Here is a 20,625-nt window from a genome sequence, read left to right as displayed (position 1 = left end):
GCTATTGCGTATGATTCCACGTCACCTCTAGTGAGTATTCAAGGCATGTTAAATGCCCACCGCTACGTGCAGCATGTGCTGCGGCCGGTGGCACTCCCGTACCTTCAGGGGCTGGCCAATGCTCTGTTTCAGTAGGATAATGCCCGCCCACACACTGCTCGCTTCTCCCAACAGGCTCTACGAGGTGTACAGATGCTTCCGTGGCCAGCGTACTCTCCGGATCTCTCACCAATCGAACACGTGTGGGATCTCATTGGACGCCGTTTGCAAACTCTGCCCCAGCCTCGTACGGACGACCAACTGTGGCAAATGGTTGACAGAGAATGGAGAACCATCCCTCAGGACACCATCCGCACTCTTATTGACTCTGTACCTCGACGTGTTTCTGCGTGCATAGCCGCTCGCGGTGGTCCTACATCCTACTGAGTCGATGCCGTGCGCATTGTGTAACGTGCATATCGGTTTGAAATAAACATCCATTATTCGTCCGTGCCGTCTCTGTTTTTTCCCCAACTTTCATCCCTTTCGAACCACTCTTTCTTGGTGTTGCATTTGCTCTGTCAGTCAGTGTAAATTTTTATTCCAATTTAGTCACCTACACGTAGGAATTATAAAATAAGCAATTTATATAAACCCTGTTATCTTATCATCTAATTCTTTCCTTTATTTTTTAAATATTGAAAAATACTGATTTGAAATACGCACAAAATGTCATTCGATGCAGCTTCAGCGCCACAATAAGTAGTGGAGACTCCCGTAGTAGCGTGTAGAAGCGCGATTCCTATCTGACGGCGCTAAATGAGTTTTGTATGCTTAGAAGTCCATGCGCTGCAGCAATGACACAGGGGAGAACCATTCACTTTGCTAGTTGATATCGAAATCGAAGTGTTCACATCGGCTCCTGGAGACTACGTTAGCGTGACAAGGCTTCATTTCGCTCCCAATAGCTCAACAATAGTTACCCTCTCCAGTACCTTTTTTCCCCTACAAACTCGGGGCTTCATGCACGTTTGTACCAGTAATCGCACTTCCAGCACGTTCTTTGAGGAAGAAAAGCAGAGGAATATTTTTTTCCAAGGTCATGGACAATTTTATATGATTCACCCTCTTGCCGTGCGCATTCGTCAGTCGTATAGGAGAGGTGGCGATATACAGTGCAATTTCAAACCACTAGATTGCGTGCCATAAACCATGATTCAATTCCAAACCTCTTCGCAGGGTTCATATGGAGTGAGGGCATATGACTCTGTTGATAGTGATTCATCCGTCGGATGGGGGCGCTCCACGTGTCCACCGTTAGCAATTGCAAGCGCAGGAAACAAGCGCTGACCAGCGCAAGCGACAAGCACTCGATAGGAACGGATCGCAAATAGTTTCCTTCGAAATTACCAGTGTTTATAACTAATTCAATTGTGAGGTAATTTGGAATCGCGAGATATGCGCCTATGAGGTTGTATATTGTTCGATTTGTTTAAATTTATTAACTTATCGTTAGTGCTGAATTTTCTGTTCATTCTTTGGGATTATTATTATTATTTATTATTATTATTATTATTATTATTACTATTATTATTATTATTATTATTATTATTATTATTAAATTTTTGTCTGTGTATTCCTTTCTAATTTTCTTCGTTCTTGATATTTGCTTTCTAGCTGTGCTGTGATTGTGTGTGTTACCCGTAGTTTTGTTATGGGATCGTTATTTGCGTTTTTCTGGGGTATAAATTATATGATACCTCATACACGCATCAGGCCCTGTCCAAAGCCTCCTCTATTTAAAACTGTTAACAAAGATTTTGACGAACTGTTTAATGAAATGTAAATGTAATTTCGTACAGTCATCTATGATAGTAATAATAATAATCATTATTATTAATTTTTTTCTACATCGTCGAGCCTGTGAGGAATTGAAATGTGCTTGTCGCCTCTTATTTTTATAAATCTCATTCAGTTAATGTTCTCTTGTCCCATTCTCCCCTTTGTTTCCTGTCATCCTTTATTATTTGTTGCGTCATATCTTATCATCTTGTGGGTACGCATTAATTTTGGTGGTTTTGTCTACTTTTAATGTATTATAGCTTGGCTTCGGTAACGACTAGCTCCAGTTTTGCGTGCGTCCTTGTTCTGTTATTATTTGTGGAACGTTCATATTATTTGTACTTCTCCCTTGTGATATTCAACTTGGTTGGGAAAATTTTCTGTCATTTATTTATTGTCATTTAAACATCTATTTATCCGTGTAATTTTTATTTGCTGTTGGAGTCACATTTTGTTTTTGGTGCGTGTGTCCGTGTGTAATTGCTTAATTATTGATGTAGGAATGTATAGCAAATTTCAATTTTAAACAGGTTTATAGTTAGTTGCGGGCCCGTATTTTATTTATCAAGCTGGAATTAATTTTAAGTCGGATGATCATCTAATTAATGGTATTGATTTATTAATTTTCCTTATGGTCCAAGTAATTATAATTTATTAAATTGGTTGCAACCTTTTCAGTATTTCAATTTTTCAACATTTTAATTAAACATTATTCATTCATTTATTTAATGATATTTTTTTTAATCTTCCTGATATTTAATTTCACTGTAATAGTCTATGTAGGTATCAGCTTTTTAATTTCATACTGCTTAATATTCATTAAGTGGTTTTTGCTCCTCAATTTATTTTTCTTTGATTTTATTGGTTTTAAAAGATATTTAATGAAATTTAAAGTTTTATTTATTAAGTAAATATTTTAATTTAAATTTTAATTTCGCCTCTTATTTGGTAGTTAGTTGCTTTGACCTGGCAACCCATCAAGTATTAATTTTAAGATCCTGTCCTCTTTATTCCTTTATTGTTTGGGCCCTCGACGTCTTATATTTGATGCTACTGCAATCAAGGTGAGTAATTTTGTGATATATGTTAATTTTGCCATTTCTATGCTCTCATTGTTGTGTGTGTCCTTAGGTGTTGTATTATCAGTGGCCCTATCGATAAATACTACATGACTGAAGTTATGTAGAAGTAAATTTCTGATCATTTATGTCTAGTACATTTTTACCGTACCAGGTATGATAACCGACAAATTCATGAATTTCGATTTTTGTTGCTAAGTCCATATCAACGCCGAGCCACGAAAAAATGGGTGAACAGAATTTAATGAAAATCGGTATTATGTTAAGTCGGGGAATGAGGTACCAGAGTGCAGGCTGTAAACACTTTTGTACACGCTCCATGAAATGGTAGTTTAGGGGAAGGGACCTAAAATTTAATTTTTAAATACCTATGTAATTAGTCCTACTGAAAAGGGCTGCATAAGAAAAGTTATAGAGAATACAATTTCCGATCATTTATATCTTAATTGAGTTATACCGTACCGACTATGATGACAGAATTCAAAAAATATGAACATTATATAAACGAGAAAAATCATAAAGGAACGGTCCCTTGAAGAATAACGATCACATGGAGAATAAGACAAGAGGGCGCCATCATTAGATGCCCTGATATCACAGAGTCAGAAGAAAACTAAATGTGAAAGCCTACAATATCGAAAGCTCATAAAATTGATCAACAATAACATTACATTGACAACTGCTTTGACTCTTTTGCTGCCATTGATTTCCGATAGATGGGACTAGCTGCGTCCCGAGTAAAACAGCCTGCCTGACTATTGTCGGGAATTAGTGGGGGAGTTAGATGACTTTCTTCGTTTTAGCATGCCATTCCTCTGGTTCATACATTTTCTGATAACACACTGGTTCATCATAGTTTTCCAGTTATTCGATCCCTACTCTGAGGCGCTGATTGGAGTAAGTAGTGAGAAAACTTAGCCTCCGTGGCTCAGGCGGCTGCGCGGCTGCCTCTCACCACTGGGTTCCGTGGTTCAAATCCCGGTCACTCCATGTGAGGTTTGTGCTGGACAAAGCGGAGGCGGGACAGGTTTCTCTCCAGGTACTCCGACTTTCCCCATCATCTTTCATTCCAGCAACACTCTCCAACATCATTTCATTTAATCTGCCATTCATTAATCATTGCCCCAGAGGAGTGCGACAGGCTTCGGCAGCCGGCACAATTCCTATCCTCGCTTCATTCATTCCATTTCTGGCCTTGTCGAATGACTGGAAACAGGCTGTGGATCTTTCATATTTTCAGTGTGAAAACTTGACGGAATACGGCAGAGGAGTGCTCACGGCTGTCTGGAGCCTGTTCATTCCGTAGCAAAGCACAGTCACATCAACTGGTTTAACATATGCATGGCCCGTGCCCACGGCAATATTGCCACTAATCGAAACTTGCCTTGAAGTCTGGGAGTATTGTAGTTGGTCTTGGCCGATTGCTTACTACGCCGCCTGGATGACATGTAGGAGGCGTTGTTGCTTGCCGGATGAGGTAACACGGCAATCACTCTGCTTCACGCGCCTGCGGAGTGCACAATCGCAAAGGTTGCAGAGTACTTGAGCGTGTGCCTACTACGTGCTTCTTTCCTTCCACCCCGCTACAACTTGCCCAATTGTTCCCCATTCTCAGACAGCACATGCGTGAGGCACTGGTCACCCTCCGCAGTTGTATCCTCCGACCCAGAGTCTGAAGCTCCAGGACACTGCCCTTGAGGCGGTAGAGGTGGGATCCCTCGCTGAGTCCGAGGAAAAAACCGACCCTTGAGGGTAAACAGATAAAGAAGAAGAAGAAGAAGAAGAGCATTTTTGCTGCATTGTGACTTAGGCAATAAATGTTCATCATTGTTCTTGATATATTTTGCGCAATTTTGATCACTGAAAACATTCATTAATATAATTTACACTTAAAGTGGTTAATTATTATTTCATTGCCCGGCTCCATGGCTAAATGGTTGTAACTGTTCGACCCTAAGCTTCTCACTAGAGGAGACGAAAGTTAATACCTTGGGACACATGAATATCAAATAAACTATAAGTGGCTTGCCCCCAAATTGCCACGCAAATAGAAACAATTAACATTCCATGGTTTCCCATTTCTCTATGTGATGTATGGGCGCCAGCAAGCAAAATTTATATTTACTAGCATAGAGACTTATACTTAAATCACAGGGGTAGGATTTTAAATAATTAACCATTAAGTATCATTTGAGAAATAAAATTAACGCAATATAAAATACAAATGAACTTATTATACAAAAAAAGAGATGAAACGGAAAAGTTCCTTAAAACGTGGAGGGATTTACAATTTACATTATTCAAATTACTATTGCTTGCTTTATCTAATTGAAGCTCACCAATTGCAGTTTCCGTTGAAGTCATCTGGTTTCCGTAGTTACTCGTTCTCTTCTTCTCGGTGTAGAATTGGCTCCATGGACATCCTTCCTTCTCTGATGTGGTACGGGTTATCAGGACTAGCACTCCCTAATTGCCTAGTCTTTAAATTAGACATTGGCCCTATACTTGTAAAAACTGATCAGCGTTGATCGTATGAGGAGAAAATTCAGAGATATGAATTTTTCCATGTTAGTAGAAAACTCAATCCAACTGAGCTATCCGATATATATATACGGTACAGACTTGTACCAAATTCCATGGACTTGAACTAAACATAGTTCTTCGTCCAGAAGATTTACTGAATATAACACAAGCCGTAAGCTTGTTTCGTGTCACGCAGATCTGATAGCACTACCGCAGCTGAGTACTCTATCGAAGCGACAACACACTGTACAAAAATAACTATGTCTCGGAGAGACCACACACTGTCTCAAAATCAATAACGTTGTTGAAAGTAGATGTTCACGGTAGAAGTTCTAATAGTAGTTATGTTCTCAGCAGAAGTAGCGATGTAAGTGAGTATCCGAGACTCCGTGAATCCGTAACTCCGTATTGTCTCGAGGAATACTCCGCGCTACATAATATATCACCGGGCTCTCCCCACTCTTGATAATAGCTCAATATCAATTCTCTATATAACGAAGCATCTGATTCGTAGATCGCATTATCATCTCCCTCTTCTTGCTTTCTTGACGAGTCCAGTAGGCGTGGCGATGATGTAGTCTGCAAGCCTAGCCTTGCACGCAGGTCGCTGTTTACTGCCTTGGCTCATGAGTTTAACCCAATGACTCATGTAATTTTCCCCCGCTATAAGAATAACCTTTTCCGTATACACAAATATGAGATGAAATGACAACAACTATGTTTCAACATATTGACCATATTTACAGTACATAATGAATTCCAATCCTACCTAATATAATAATTTAAACAATAAATGATGTTATAATATATACAATATGATTGAAAAAACCTTATTTACAAATGCTTGACGTAGAATAAATATATTATTACGAATAATTGCCGATGGCGGATAAACTTCATATCAAATGATATCGCGTAAAATAATAGTATATTAAATTATTCTGGCTGGAGAAGCCTGGACGGTTACATACACCCTCCTGTTATTTACAGATATAACATATATGAAAATAACACACTACACCAATACGGCGGATATATACATCATTACATCTTACAAACACTTACTAAAAAACATACATAATCAAAACTTGTATCTCACTGTAGAGTGTCTGTTTCAATGATACCATATTACATAATTCCTGCCGATTTTCTTCCGAAAGTTTGTCAGAAACACTCATAATATTTACAACGTAACAACAAGTAAATAACGCTATCTTTGCACTTCACCATCAAAGTGTTCGGCAGTTCCAGGTTATCATAATATATACACCACACACACACACACACACGTAATCACACGTGGCTTACCTCTCTTAGATGGCCGCAAGCAATTTCTTGTTTTCATTGCAAAAAATATTACTACTTAGAAAATTATTGCATTAATTTCCTTCTGGAGTTTCTCAAAAAATCCCAAGTTACTCACGGCTTCTACAATAATGTCAGGTTTAGGTTCACAACCTATACATGAATTCACGTTTTCTAACGCAAGTACATTTTAGTGTTATAAAAACAACACCTGGGAGACATTACACTTAATTCGCAGAAATATATCGTCTCAGAGAACGAATATTATAAGTGCCCAACATGACACGATTACCATCTTTCAATCTGTATGCACAAGGACCAACCCGACAATGAATCTGGAATGGACCCTGATACAACAAAAATAATTTCTTCGTCACCTTCTCTTCACTGGACGAGAGCATGGGAACACGTAACAGAACATAATCTCCTACCTGAAATTCGTCTAACACCTGACGTTTCTGCTGTTTGCTACGCTTCTCAGCCGCTTTAATCAAATTCTCTCTCGCTAATCTGACATATGTTTGAGAGTCCCGCTGAGGTTCCTGTGTAATACCTAGTACTTTTGTCAGCTCATTCCTTGGATTGCTGCCTAAATGAACCTCTAATGGAGTGAATTTTGTACTATCATGCAGAACCATGCTAATCCATTTCTCAGTCAACGCTAAAGAACCAACCCACGCAGTGTGCTTGTCATGAACTAAAGATCTAAACATCCTACCTAATTCCTTCATCGTGCGTTCACACATATTCCCATGTGGGTTCCTAATTGAGGAAAAAACATGTGTGATACCTAACTCTGTCATCACAGCCTTCCACTTCTTCGATGTAAATTGAGATCCGCTATCCGATAATAACCTCCTAGGCGTACCTAATTCCTGAACATACTTGTCACTAATAATCTTACTACAACTAAGACCTGTCGCTTTTCTCATGATCATAAAAGATTGACACACAGACTACTCGAAACTTCAATAATACCATCCTCTAACATAGCTTTTATTTGATTGTCTACTGCTTTAGCATACTTATGTGGTATCGGATATCTCGGTCCAGCGAATATACTTTGATCCAGCACTGAAAATGAGTGTTCATACACATGTGTTTTACCATGTTTCAATGAAAATACTTCCTTGTGTTTTCTCAACACATATAACAATCGGTCCCTCTGACCTTCTTCAAACTTGCTACTATCTACCGCTTCTCTCAAAGCCTCATCGTGGTTCTCCTCTAACCACACTTCACACACCTAAAAATTCGCTCTCTCTTCTTCATCTTTTGCAACCTCATTAACACACCACATGTTACAAACCTACACTTTCGTCTGAACTTCGGAATACCACGTGACTTTAACATCCTCATTATTCCACCTTAAATATACTATCGCCTCATAGTAATCTAGCCGAGCTGAGTATAAACTTAGCCAGTCAGATCCCAAGATAACATCAAATATAAGATTCAGAATAACAAGACATACCTGAATTTTCGACCTCCCGTTAATACAAATAGGTATAGCAACTTGTTTACATATTTGCTTGGATCGTTTACCTACAGCAGTGACGATATATGTGGATTTCACAGGCATTTCCTCAATCTCAATATTCTCCTTTTTTCTGTCCTCATACCACTTCAAACTTACACATGATCTTTGACTGCCTGAATCCAATAAAGCCTGATACTGCGCCCTCCATATAACGATCGTAACAACGGGGTTATCACTTTTGCTAGCAACTACTACTTGATCCATTTCCACCTCCCTTAATAACTCATCTCTGACATCGAGATCATAATTCATGTGCGTCATTACACAATTTCTCGCAACATGTACTGAAGACTGATAATCTGATCTCTCATTACCGTCTACTATCAGTTTAAATTACTTTGTCTCCTTGTATCCTGATTTCGGCTAGTGCCTTCTTCAAAATTACGTTCCCTCTGAACATTCCTATTTTGCTAGTGTGACTGATTACCTATAGGTTGTTGTCTCGGTTGAAACTGACCACGGTGATTGTGTTCTTGTCTTCTGGGTGGTGTTTGATAGTTTGTGTGCTCTCGTGTACTACTACTATTTCCTAACGCATCGAAACTTGCTAGCAATCTTTCCATTCCCTGAATAGACTCTATCTGTTGCATACAGCTAGCTTCGAGGATTTTGTTGAGAAAATGTCTGAGTAATAACTTCACAATATCACTCTCCGCTGACATCCCATCTACGTTTTTACAAATCATAACGTGGGCCAAAAAATATTCTGTCATAGAAACTCCTTTGTGTGGCCTAAATTTCCCAAAGACAATGCGTTCTCTTTCCCTGCTTTGTATAGCTTCACTCCAATTATTTTCAAGTGAAATACACTGACTGACAGAGCAAATGCAACACCAAGAAGGAGTGGTCAGAACTTTATGCCAATTGCAGGGTAGACTGACGTCACTGAGGTATGCTCATGATGTGAAATGAGCCGCTGTGCTGCGCACGTAGCGAACGATAAATGGGACACGGCGTTGGCGAATGGCCCACTTCGTACCGTGATTTCTCAGCCGACAGTCATTGTAGAACGTGTTGTCGTGTGCCACAGGACACGTGTATAGCTAAGAATGCCAGGCCGCCGTCAACGGAGGCATTTCCAGCAGACAGACGACTTTACGAGGGGTATGGTGATCGGGCTGAGAAGGGCAGGTTGGTCGCTTCGTCAAATCGCAACCGATACCCATAGGGATGTGTCCACGGTGCAGCGCCTGTGGCGAAGATGGTTGGCGCAGGGACATGTGGCACGTGCGAGGGGTCCAGGCGCAGCCCGAGTGACGTCAGCACGCGAGGATCGGCGCATCCGCCGCCAAGCGGTGGCAGCCCCGCACGCCACGTCAACCGCCATTCTTCAGCATGTGCAAGACACCCTGGCTGTTCCAATATCGACCAGAACAATTTCCCGTCGATTGGTTGAAGGAGGCCTGCACTCCCGGCTTCCGCTCAGAAGACTACCATTGACTCCACAGCATAGACGTGCACGCCTGGCATGGTGCCGGGCTAGAGCGACTTGGATGAGGGAATGGCGGAACGTCGTGTTCTCCGGTGAGTCACGCTTCTGTTCTGTCAGTGATAGTCACCGCAGACGAGTGTGGCGTCGGCGTGGAGAAAGGTCAAATCCGGCAGTAACTGTGGAGCGCCCTACCGCTAGACAACGCGGCATCATGGTTTGGGGCGCTATTGCGTATGATTCCACGTCACCTCTAGTGCGTATTCAAGGCACGTTAAATGCCCACCGCTACGTGCAGCATGTGCTGCGGCCGGTGGCACTCCCGTACCTTCAGGGGCTGCCCAATGCTCTGTTTCAGCAGGATAATGCCCGCCCACACACTGCTCGCATCTCCCAACAGGCTCTACGAGGTGTACAGATGCTTCCGTGGCCAGCGTACTCTCCGGATCTCTCACCAATCGAACACGTGTGGGATCTCATTGGACGCCGTTTGCAAACTCTGCCCCAGCCTTGTACGGACGACCAACTGTGGCAAATGGTTGACAGATAATGGAGAACCATCCCTCAGGACACCATCCGCACTCTTATTGACTCTGTACCTCGACGTGTTTCTGCGTGCATCGCCGCTCGCGGTGGTCCTACATCCTACTGAGTCGATGCCGTGCGCATTGTATAACCTGCATATCGGTTTGAAATAAACAACAATTATTCGTCCGTGCCGTCTCTGTTTTTTCCCCAACTTTCATCCCTTTCGAACCACTCCTTCTTGGTGTTGCATTTGCTCTGTCAGTCAGTGTATTTCTGGAATTCCACCATACTTGTCATGCTGCTCTTATACACCGCAAACCATGATTTCGTTTCCCCAATAAAAGCTTTACCAATTATTTCTAACGCTTCTTCCCATTCAATGATTCCTTTTTCTATCCGCTTTTCAAACCGTTTCTTAAGAGTGTTTAAAAGTCTAAAGGGTTTGTCTGCCTCCCATTAAATTTAGGTAGTTCTGTTTCATATATGAAATTTGTACCATGGCACTGACTTCCTGTATTACCTTGCTTTTCTCAGATTTCTTTACGTATTTGTGCCTCCGACCTATCGATACGTTCATTTATCCTTTTCACCCTAGTTTCAACGTCATTCACCAACATTTCATTACATATTTTAGCATTAGTCTCTACCTTACCACACAGATCATCGAATTGTTGTTGCACTTGTTCTCTAACTTTAGTAACTTCTCCTACTTGTTCCTGAATTTTACTATTAATTCCTGTGATCTGCTGGTCTACTTCGCTCCTAAGTTCAGTTAACTTACTATCTACGACTTTCTCATGTTGGCCACGTCTCATCTCCTGTTCCGCTAACTGATTCTCAAAAAGTTTCTGCTGCTCTAGTGCTTCATCTAATCTACGATTTAAAGCATCCATCTTAGTATTAACTTCTCTGCTAATTTCGGTTTTCGTTCTCTCTACTTCCTTCTTAATTTCATCTATCCCTTTCGTTTCCTTCCTAATTTCATCCGTTTCTTTCCTAATTACATTCGTTTGCTCTAATATCCCTTGCATCATCACAAACAGTTGTTCAATATTCTTATCACTATTCGTATTACCTTCTTTTTCGCCCTCCATCCTAGCTACATCGGATTCTGTGCTATTTTCCATGCTCCCACCACTCTCTACCGTTTTATCTACTTCAATGCTTTCATCTACAACATTCCTAGAATTCAGCGTCTCGCCTCCCTTTACTAAGATTCCGCTACGTAATTTCATGTCCTTTTCACCTTGTGCAGCCATGATTCCCCCAAAATCACACATATAAGTTATACGGACACTCACTTAACCCCCACAAACACAGACTCTACTTTACTGCTTTCCTTTCACGAATACTTAATGGTTTTCGAGCTCCACGTTGGTGCGACAAATGTAACTGTTCGACCCTAAGCTTCTCACTAGAGGAGACGAAAGTTAATACCTTGGGACACATGAATATCAAATAAACTATAAGTGGCTTGCCCCCAAATTGCCACGCAAATAGAAACAATTAACATTCCATGGTTTCCCATTTCTCTATGTGATGTATTAGCGCCAGTGTTACAGTTTTAAACAAAACTGTAAAGCAAAATTTATATTTACTAGCATAGAGACTTATACTTAAATCACAGGGGTAGGATTTTAAATAATTAACCATTAAGTATCGTTTGAGAAAGAAAACTGACGCAATATAAAATACAAATGAATTTATTATACAAAAAAGAGATGAATCGGAAAAGTTCCTTAAAGCGTGGAGAGATTTAGAATTTACATTATTCAAATTACTATTGCTTGCTTTATCTAATTGAAGCTCACCAATTGCAGTTTCCGTTGAAGTCATCTGGTTTCCTTGGTTACTCGTTCTCTTCTTCTCGACGTAGAATTGGCTTCATGGACATCCTTCCTTCTCTGATGTGGTACGGGTTATCTGGACTAGCACTCCCTAATTGCCTAGTATTTAAATTAGACATTTTACCGAGCTCGATAGCTGCAGCCGCTTAAGTGCGGCCAGTATCCAGTAATCGGAAGATAGTGGGTTCGAGCCCCACTGTCGGTAGCCCTGAAGATGGTTTTCCGTGGTTTCCCATTCTCACACCAGGCAAATGCCGGGGCTGTACCTTAATTAAGGCCACGGCCGCTTCCTTCTATTTCCTAGGCCTCTCCTATCCCATCGTCGCCATAAGACATATCTGTGTCGGTGCGACGTAAAGCAAATAGCAAAAAAAAAAAAAATAATAGACATTGGCCCTATACTTGTAAAAACTAATCAGCGTTGATCGTATGAGGAGAAAATTCAGAGATATGAACTTTTCCATGTTAGTAGAAAACTCAATCCAACTGAGCTATCCTATATATATATGGTACAGACTTGTACCAAATTCCATGGACTTGAACTAAACATAGTTCTTCGTCCAGAAGATTTACTGAATATAACACAAGCCGTAAGCTTGTTTCGTGTCACGCAGATCCGATAGCATTACCGCAGCTGAGTAGGCCCTACTGTATCGAAGCGACAACACACTGTACAAAAATAACTATGTCTCAGAGAGACCACACACTGTCTCAAAATCAATAACGTTGTTCAAAGTAGATGTTCACAGTAGAAGTTCTAATAGTAGTTATGTTCTCAGCAGAAGTAGCGATGTAAGTGAGTATCCGAGACTCCGTGAATCCGTAACTCCGTATTGTCTCGAGGAATGTTCCGCGCTACATAATATATCACCGGGCTCTCCCCACTCTTGATAATAGCTCAATATCAATTCTCTATATAACGAAGCATCTGATTCGTAGATCGCATTATCATCTCCCTCTTCTTGCTTTCTTGATGAGTCCAGTAGGCGTGGCGATGATGTAGTCTGCAAGCCTAGCCTTGCACGCAGGTCGCTGTTTACTGCCTTGGCTCATGAGTTTAACTCAATGACTCCTGTAATTTCTCCCCGCTATAAGAATAACCTTTTCCGTATACACAAATATGAGATGAAATGACAACAACTATGTCTCAACATATTGACCATATTTACAGTACATTATGAATTCCAATCCTACCTAATATAATAATTTAAATAATAAATGATGTTATAATATATACAATATGATTGAAAAACCTTATTTACAAATGCTTGACGTAGAATAAATATGTTATTACGAATAATTGCCGATGGCGGATAAACTTCATATCAAATGATATAGCGTAAAATAATAGTATATTAAATTAGTCTGGCTGGAGAAGCCTGGACGGTTACATGGTTAGCGTGCTGGCCTTTGGTCACAGGGGTCAAGGGTCGGGAATTTTAACCATCATTGGTTAATTTTGCTGGCACGTGGCTGGGTGTATCTGTCCTCTTCATCATCATTTCATCCTAATCACGACGCCCAGATCACCTACGGGTGTCAAATCAAAAGACCTGCATCTGGCGAGTCGCACATGCCCTCAGACACTCGCGGCAATAAAAGCCGTTCGCCATTTCATTTATTGTTTTATTGTCATAAAAATAAGATAAAATGACATTGGACTTCCGTTTATATAGCTCTAAGTTTCATAAAATGAATAAAATGTGATTTGCGTCAGGTACGGAGTTGGTCTTAAACGTGTTTCATCAATTTTGTGAAAAGTATCCGACGTTAGCGGTGAAAGAAATCGATTCGTTACCGACAGAATTTATCGGAATGTCAGCAAATAGTGTTAACGAACACAACACAACTTTTAGGTTAAAGGACTTGCATGCTTTAATTAACGAAGGTTTTTCTCATTGAGCAGATGAGATGGGCAGAAGAAAGAGGGACAACTCTGGGAGTTAGACGGGATTAAAGAATCTGTGGTTCACTATTCCATAATTAGTGTAAATAACTTGATCGTCGTCAAGCGTAGGCGAGGATTCCGACACGGATATGAAGCGAAACGAACCACTGCCGGAAGATGACTTGCAACTACATGAGTACAACGTACTCTGAGTGTACTGTTGATTTTCAAGTCATTTCTCTCTATTCTTGTGTTACATATTCTGATGTTTATTGGTAATAGAAGTTCAGTGCGGTTTGTTTCTCCGAACGTAATATTGAAGGTTCGATGTCGACTTAACTGCCGCTTTCATGAAATTAGTTCGTTTTCATTTTTCAAGCGTACGCATAATATCACCTTCGGTAGGCTGTACTTTAGATAGTGAGCTTGTACTGATTTGGAAGCCGTATTTTGGATTTAAACTCACTGTTTACCTCACCCCATGACGAGACATTTCTCTCCAATCGGAGAGTTTTCTCAGCGGAGGGATACACTGGCTCTGTTTACATTGGGCAGCAGGTTACAGCTTGTGCTTTCACCAACATCCCCGCAACTCACGCACTACTCACAACACTACCCTGCACTGAAAAAACACGCAGTCTCCCATACATGGTACATGCGACCCACCTGGCCTTACAAGAGCTGTACCCGGCTAGAAATTGCCACATTAAATTATAATGATTTTATGTCTGATTTCACAAAATCCTGCGCGAAGCCCCGAGCTCGGAGGGGAAAGGTAGTGAGATGGGTAACTCCTGCTGTGCTATTGGGAGTGAAATGAAGCCTCGTAACACTAACGTAGTCGCCAGGAGCCGATGTGAACTCTTCAGTAGCAACTAGTGAAATGAACGTTCCTCATCTCTCACTCACGCTGCAACACATGGACACGTCCACATACAAAACTCATGTAGTGCGCAACTAAGTTTTGTGTCATGAGATACAGGGTATCTCAGGTATACCCAGACCGACCGCGCGGTATTTGTACTCTGCGCTGCGGCTGCTACAGTATGGGAAGCGCGCGCATAATTCTTGACCTTGCAGGCAGTCTGCACGTGTTCCACCACGCAAGCATCAGTCGCGAGTCTGAATCTCAGCTGTTAACATGGTGACATAGTTATCATTGCAACACCGTATTTCCGTGTGTACAAGTTCTGGTTTCATCGTAATGATCGTGTGAACTCTCGCTATTGTGCAGAAAATCCTAATGGTGTTTATGAAGTCCCTCATTATGGTAAGAAGTTTGGTGCGCTGTTAGTGCAAGACGAATAATTGGGCCTATTTTTTTCAAGACGACAATAAATGCAGAGAGGTGCCACGATGACATTTAGACGCCGTTCATCCATCGGTTAATGGAACAAGAAAAATCGCGTGGGTGGTTTCAACAAGATTCAGCCCTTGCTCATACAGCAGAAGATTCCCTTGTTACAATTTCGGAAGTGTTTGCAGACAGAGTGATCAGTGCTGGTCTACACTGACTGACAGAGCAAATGCAACACCAAGAAGGAGTGGTCAGAACTTTATGCCAATTGCAGGGTAGACTGACGTCACTGAGGTATGCTCATGATGTGAAATGCGCCGCTGTGCTGCGCACGTAGCGAACGATAAATGGGACACGGCGTTGGCGAATGGCCCACTTCGTACCGTGATTTCTCAGCCGACAGTCATTGTAGAACGTGTTGTCGTATGCCACAGGACACGTGTATAGCTAAGAATGCCAGGCCGCCGTCAACGGAGGCATTTCCAGCAGACAGACGACTTTACGAGGGGTATGGTGATCGGGCTGAGAAGGGCAGGTTGGTCGCTTCGTCAAATCGCAGCCGATACCCATAGGGATGTGTCCACGGTGCAGCGCCTGTGGCGAAGATGGTTGGCGCAGGGACATGTGGCACGTGCGAGGGGTCCAGGCGCAGCCCGAGTGACGTCAGCACGCGAGGATCGGCGCATCCGCCGCCAAGCGGTGGCAGCCCCGCACGCCACGTCAACCGCCATTCTTCAGCATGAGCAAGACACCCTGACTGTTCCAATATCGACCAGAACAATTTCCCGTCGATTGGTTGAAGGAGGCCTGCACTCCCGGCGTCCGCTCAGAAGACTACCATTGACTCCACAGCATAGACGTGCACGCCTGGCATGGTGCCGGGCTAGAGCGACTTGGATGAGGGAATGGCGGAACGTCGTGTTCTCCGATGAGTCACGCTTCTGTTCTGTCAGTGATAGTCACCGCAGACGAGTGTGGCGTCGGCGTGGAGAAAGGTCAAATCCGGCAGTAACTGTGGAGCGCCATACCGCTAGACAACACGGCATCATGGTTTGGGGCGCTATTGCGTATGATTCCACGTCACCTCTAGTGCGTATTCAAGGCACGTTAAATGCCCACCGCTACGTGCAGCATGTGCTGCGGCCGGTGGCACTCCCGTACCTTCAGGGGCTGCCCAATGCTCTGTTTCAGCAGGATAATGCCCGCCCACACACTGCTCGCATCTCCCAACAGGCTCTACGAGGTGTACAGATGCTTCCGTGGCCAGCGTACTCTCCGGATCTCTCACCAATCGAACACGTGTGGGATCTCATTGGACGCCGTTTGCAAACTCTGCCCCAGCCTCGTACGGACGACCAACTGTGGCAAATGGTTGACAGAGAATGGAGAACCATCCCTCAGGACACCATCCGCACTCTTATTGACTCTGTACCTCGACGTGTTTCTGCGTGCATCGCCGCTCGCGGTGGTCCTACATCCTACTGAGTCGATGCCGTGCGCATTGTGTAACCTGCATATCGGTTTGAAATAAACATCAATTATTCGTCCTTGCCGTCTCTGTCTTTTCCCCAACTTTCATCCCTTTCGAACCACTCCTCCTTGGTGTTGCATTTGCTCTGTCAGTCAGTGTATTTCCCCTTCGTTCTCCAGATCTAACAGTGGGTGAGTTTTACTTGTGGGGTAAACTGAAAACTGTATCGAACAAATCCTCACACATTGGAGGGACTGAATGAATACGAATGAAATCAGGAGCATTACAGTGGCAGAACTCACTCGCGTCAACCGGAATGTGGTTACCAGATACAATGCACCTGTATAACCCAAGAAGGACGACACTTCCAGCATCAATAATAAGGTAAGATTTCGTATAAGATTGTCTACACGCTTAAAGCAGGGGGCCCGCGCGTGGCTCAAAAAAGTATTGGTCTGCCCATAGCCGTGGTATGAACGTAACTGTATGGTACAAATAATGGTGCATATAATGGAATTATACATATGCAGATATGTAAGACAGTCAAGTACATCAGTAGGTTGAATATAGAGCCAAGAAGATTCACGCTTTTTGGAAACGGACCAGTAATACAAAGGCGTGCGTCATTACACGCCAAACAAGTATTGGTCTAGTACACAATATCATCGTAACATCGTGCTGTCTGCTACATCTGGCTCATTGTGTCTGTGCTGACACGTTGGAAAGTAATATTCAGCACTGTTTCCGTGCTCAGCTAGCAATGGGAAGGAAAATGAAAGAAACAACCGTGAAAGAAAGAAGGATCGTAGTGCGACTATTTCAGGAAGGTATATCTTTCAAGGACATAAGTGATATTATTGTAAGAGCTGTTACAGCTGTTAAAAATATTGTGTACAGGTACAAACGGACAAAGACAATAGAAAATAGGTAACTAAGTGGCCGTCCCTCAAAGTTATCAGCACAAAACAAACGGCAAATTGTGCGTAAAGTGGCCCCAAATCCTCAGCTAAGTGCGCCGAAGATAGCAGGTGCGTTACAAGATGTAGGAATGCAAGTGCCATCTGAAACTATCCGAAATGTGCTACGCGAAAGAGGATACGTGGGCAGAACAGCCCGTAGAAAGCCGTACATCAGTAAGGCTAACACAAAGAAGAGACTTGCGTACGCTAAAGAGCACAGAAATGACAGCTGTGAGGATTGTAAGACAGTCGTTTTTACTGATGAAAGTAAATTTATTCTCTTCAGTTCAGACAGACGAGTGACTGCGTGGAGGAAGACGAATTCTGAACTTGAAGAGAAGAACCTCACAAGTACTGTGAAACATGGAGGTGGTTCCCTGATGGTATGGGGTTGCATGAGTGCAAATGGTGTAGGTGAATTAGCCTTTATTGAAGGGACTATGGATCACAAAGCATACATTAACATCCTCAAGACACATTTTCCACCAACTGCACAAAAAATGGGACTCTCGGCAAAGTATACGTTTACGCAAGATAACGACCCCAAACACACAGCCCTGAATACGAAGCTATGGCTGTTATATAATACACCGCGTTGGATGGAAACTCCACCACAATCTCTCGACATCAACCCCATTGAGAATTTGTGGCACTATTTGGTGCAAAGCGTGAGAAAGCATGCAATATTAAACAAAGCTGACCTCAAAGATGCCTTACTCACCGAATGGAATAACATACCAACGAAAACCACGATCGATGCCAAATAGGTTAGCTGAGATTATAAAGAGGAATGGAGGACCTACCAAGTACTGTAACTTTCCAAAAGGATCAAGAAATTGCGTTATGTTAATTCAGACCAATACCTTTTTTTTGGTGGCAAGTGAAACATGATTGTTTTAAGCTATGGCTTTTTAGTTATATGGACATGGAAGAATTATGTTTTTCTTACAATGTACATGTTACACAAGATGATAAATAATCTGAGATTTTAGTATATGTGAATTTTCATTATCATTCCCTTAGATTCCTCGTCCTCATATGTAGCATATCTCGACAGACCAATGCTTTTTTGAGTACGTAAGTACGGCTGAGGCAGCTGCCGTAGCGCAGAGTACGAACACCGTGCGTTCGGTCTGGGTTTATGAGAGAGACCCTGCGCTCTACTCTAGGCAACAGCTAACAGAGCTCAGCAGTATTACAAGTAAAATATAGTATTCGTATAGCTCCGGCTAGATATAAACCTGAAATAATCCCATGTACTGTACGCGCCATGTGCAATTTACACTCCCGATTGCTTTGTCATTTACTAGTCAAATGAAACTCTATAAGAGTTAATTTAGTCGGGTTGATGCAGAAATCTCCACCTTTCCTTTCAATAATCGACAACTTTGAACACACGAGCTCGTAAACTTGCGATTATGAACCAGATACACTACCTCTGACCGAAAAAAGTAGCTTGAAGTAGATAAGAATACATTATTACAGTAAAAACACCAGAATCATTCTTATTTTACAGAAGCCATACGGCTTCATTTCCTAACTTACGTACGCGTAAATGGCAGATACTGGACCACTCAAACCACTAAATATGCAAATGTATAATTTCCTTTATCCCCGATCTCTCTCAAACAAACTAATAAGTTCTTGGTGATATTATACTAATATAAGGCTTACCGGAGTGAGAAGAACTCCGATGGCTATATGAAGAAATGATCTCATTTTCGGATATCGTTGTTTACACATCGGATTAGTGCTGAGATATTTGACTAACGCTCCCAAGAGGCAGTGATATTAATCTCAAGTGAAACCTCGCTATTTTCTTAAAATAGCCACTTGCGAGTTTAATCTGTTCCCACTGAGACAATATAAAAGGAAACGCGTAACACTTTATTACTGTGGTGTTATGTCATAAAACGGTAATGAGTAATAAAAATCCTACAATGTCGTAAATCTCTGACATAATTTCACGTCTTGGGAAAAGTAAGCAACCGGGTGAGTTGGCCGTGCAGTTAGGGGCGCGCAGCTGTTAGCTTGCATCCGAGAGATAGTGGCTTCGAGCCCCATGTCGGCAAACCTGAAGATGGTTTTCCGTGTTTCCTATTTTCACACCACGCAAATGCTGGGGCTGTACCTTAGTTAAGGCCACGGTCGTTTCATTCCCACTCCTAGGCTTTTCCTGTCCAATCGTCGCCATAAGACCTAACTGTGTCGGTGCGACGTAAAGCCAATTGTAAAAAAAAAAAAAAAAAAAAAAAAAAAAAAAAAAAAAAAAAGAGAGAGAGTAAGCAGGAATGGCTTCTGACTTGCTGGCCTTGGCTGTTCACCTTATGTATGGCTGTAAACTATGTGCATTTATTGTCTCATGGGCACATGGAAACGTGGATGATTGCTAGTTCTATAACGAATATGCAGCTTTCACTGCGCTGAGAGGTCTTAAGATATGCACCGGAGGATTATAGAAACAAGCGGGCCATGAAAGACGATGGAGATTTGAGCCCTGGAACCGTCGAAGTCGTTACTTTAATAATAATTGTTATTGTTTTGGAGCCTGAGACGACGTTGAACACCCAAACTGCTAGCGATTGAGAATAGAAACTAGCTAGTGTATGAATAAAAATCCCTTCGGCTTCCGCTCGACCCACTCGTTCGGACAGGAAATAAGGTGAGCTGGTACAGCCACACACACGACCCGCATGAAACCGAACTAGCGGGCGTAGAGTAGAGTTTAGTCTTGCTCACAAAGTGATGAGGACATAATAATAATAATAATAATAATAATAATAATAATAATAATAATAATAATAATAATAATAATAATAATGGCGTGTGACTTCCGAAGAGGCCTGATGCAGGCCATTCGAGTTGACGCTACAGGCGACCTACGCGTCTGAAGGTGCGTGCACGCACGCACATACACAGAGGCAGACACACACACACA

General features: G+C 42.1%; 1 protein-coding gene across 1 annotated transcript in view; it reads right to left on the bottom strand.

Moving 5' to 3' along the window:
• Positions 1–19,421, bottom strand: part of LOC136862418 (uncharacterized) — a 245,013-nt gene extending 225,592 nt beyond the window's left edge. The window contains exon 1 of the mRNA XM_068226237.1: positions 19,362–19,421. Coding sequence (XP_068082338.1) covers positions 19,362–19,406 — 45 coding nt within the window. The 5' untranslated portion in view covers positions 19,407–19,421. The remainder of the gene's footprint in view (positions 1–19,361) is intronic.
• Between the last annotated feature and the right edge of the window lie 1,204 nt (positions 19,422–20,625).

Source organism: Anabrus simplex, chromosome 1 (assembly GCF_040414725.1).
Source record: "Anabrus simplex isolate iqAnaSimp1 chromosome 1, ASM4041472v1, whole genome shotgun sequence".
In the NCBI taxonomy this organism is placed as follows: Eukaryota; Metazoa; Arthropoda; class Insecta; order Orthoptera; family Tettigoniidae; genus Anabrus; species Anabrus simplex.
This window is presented reverse-complemented; position numbering and strand designations above follow the sequence as displayed.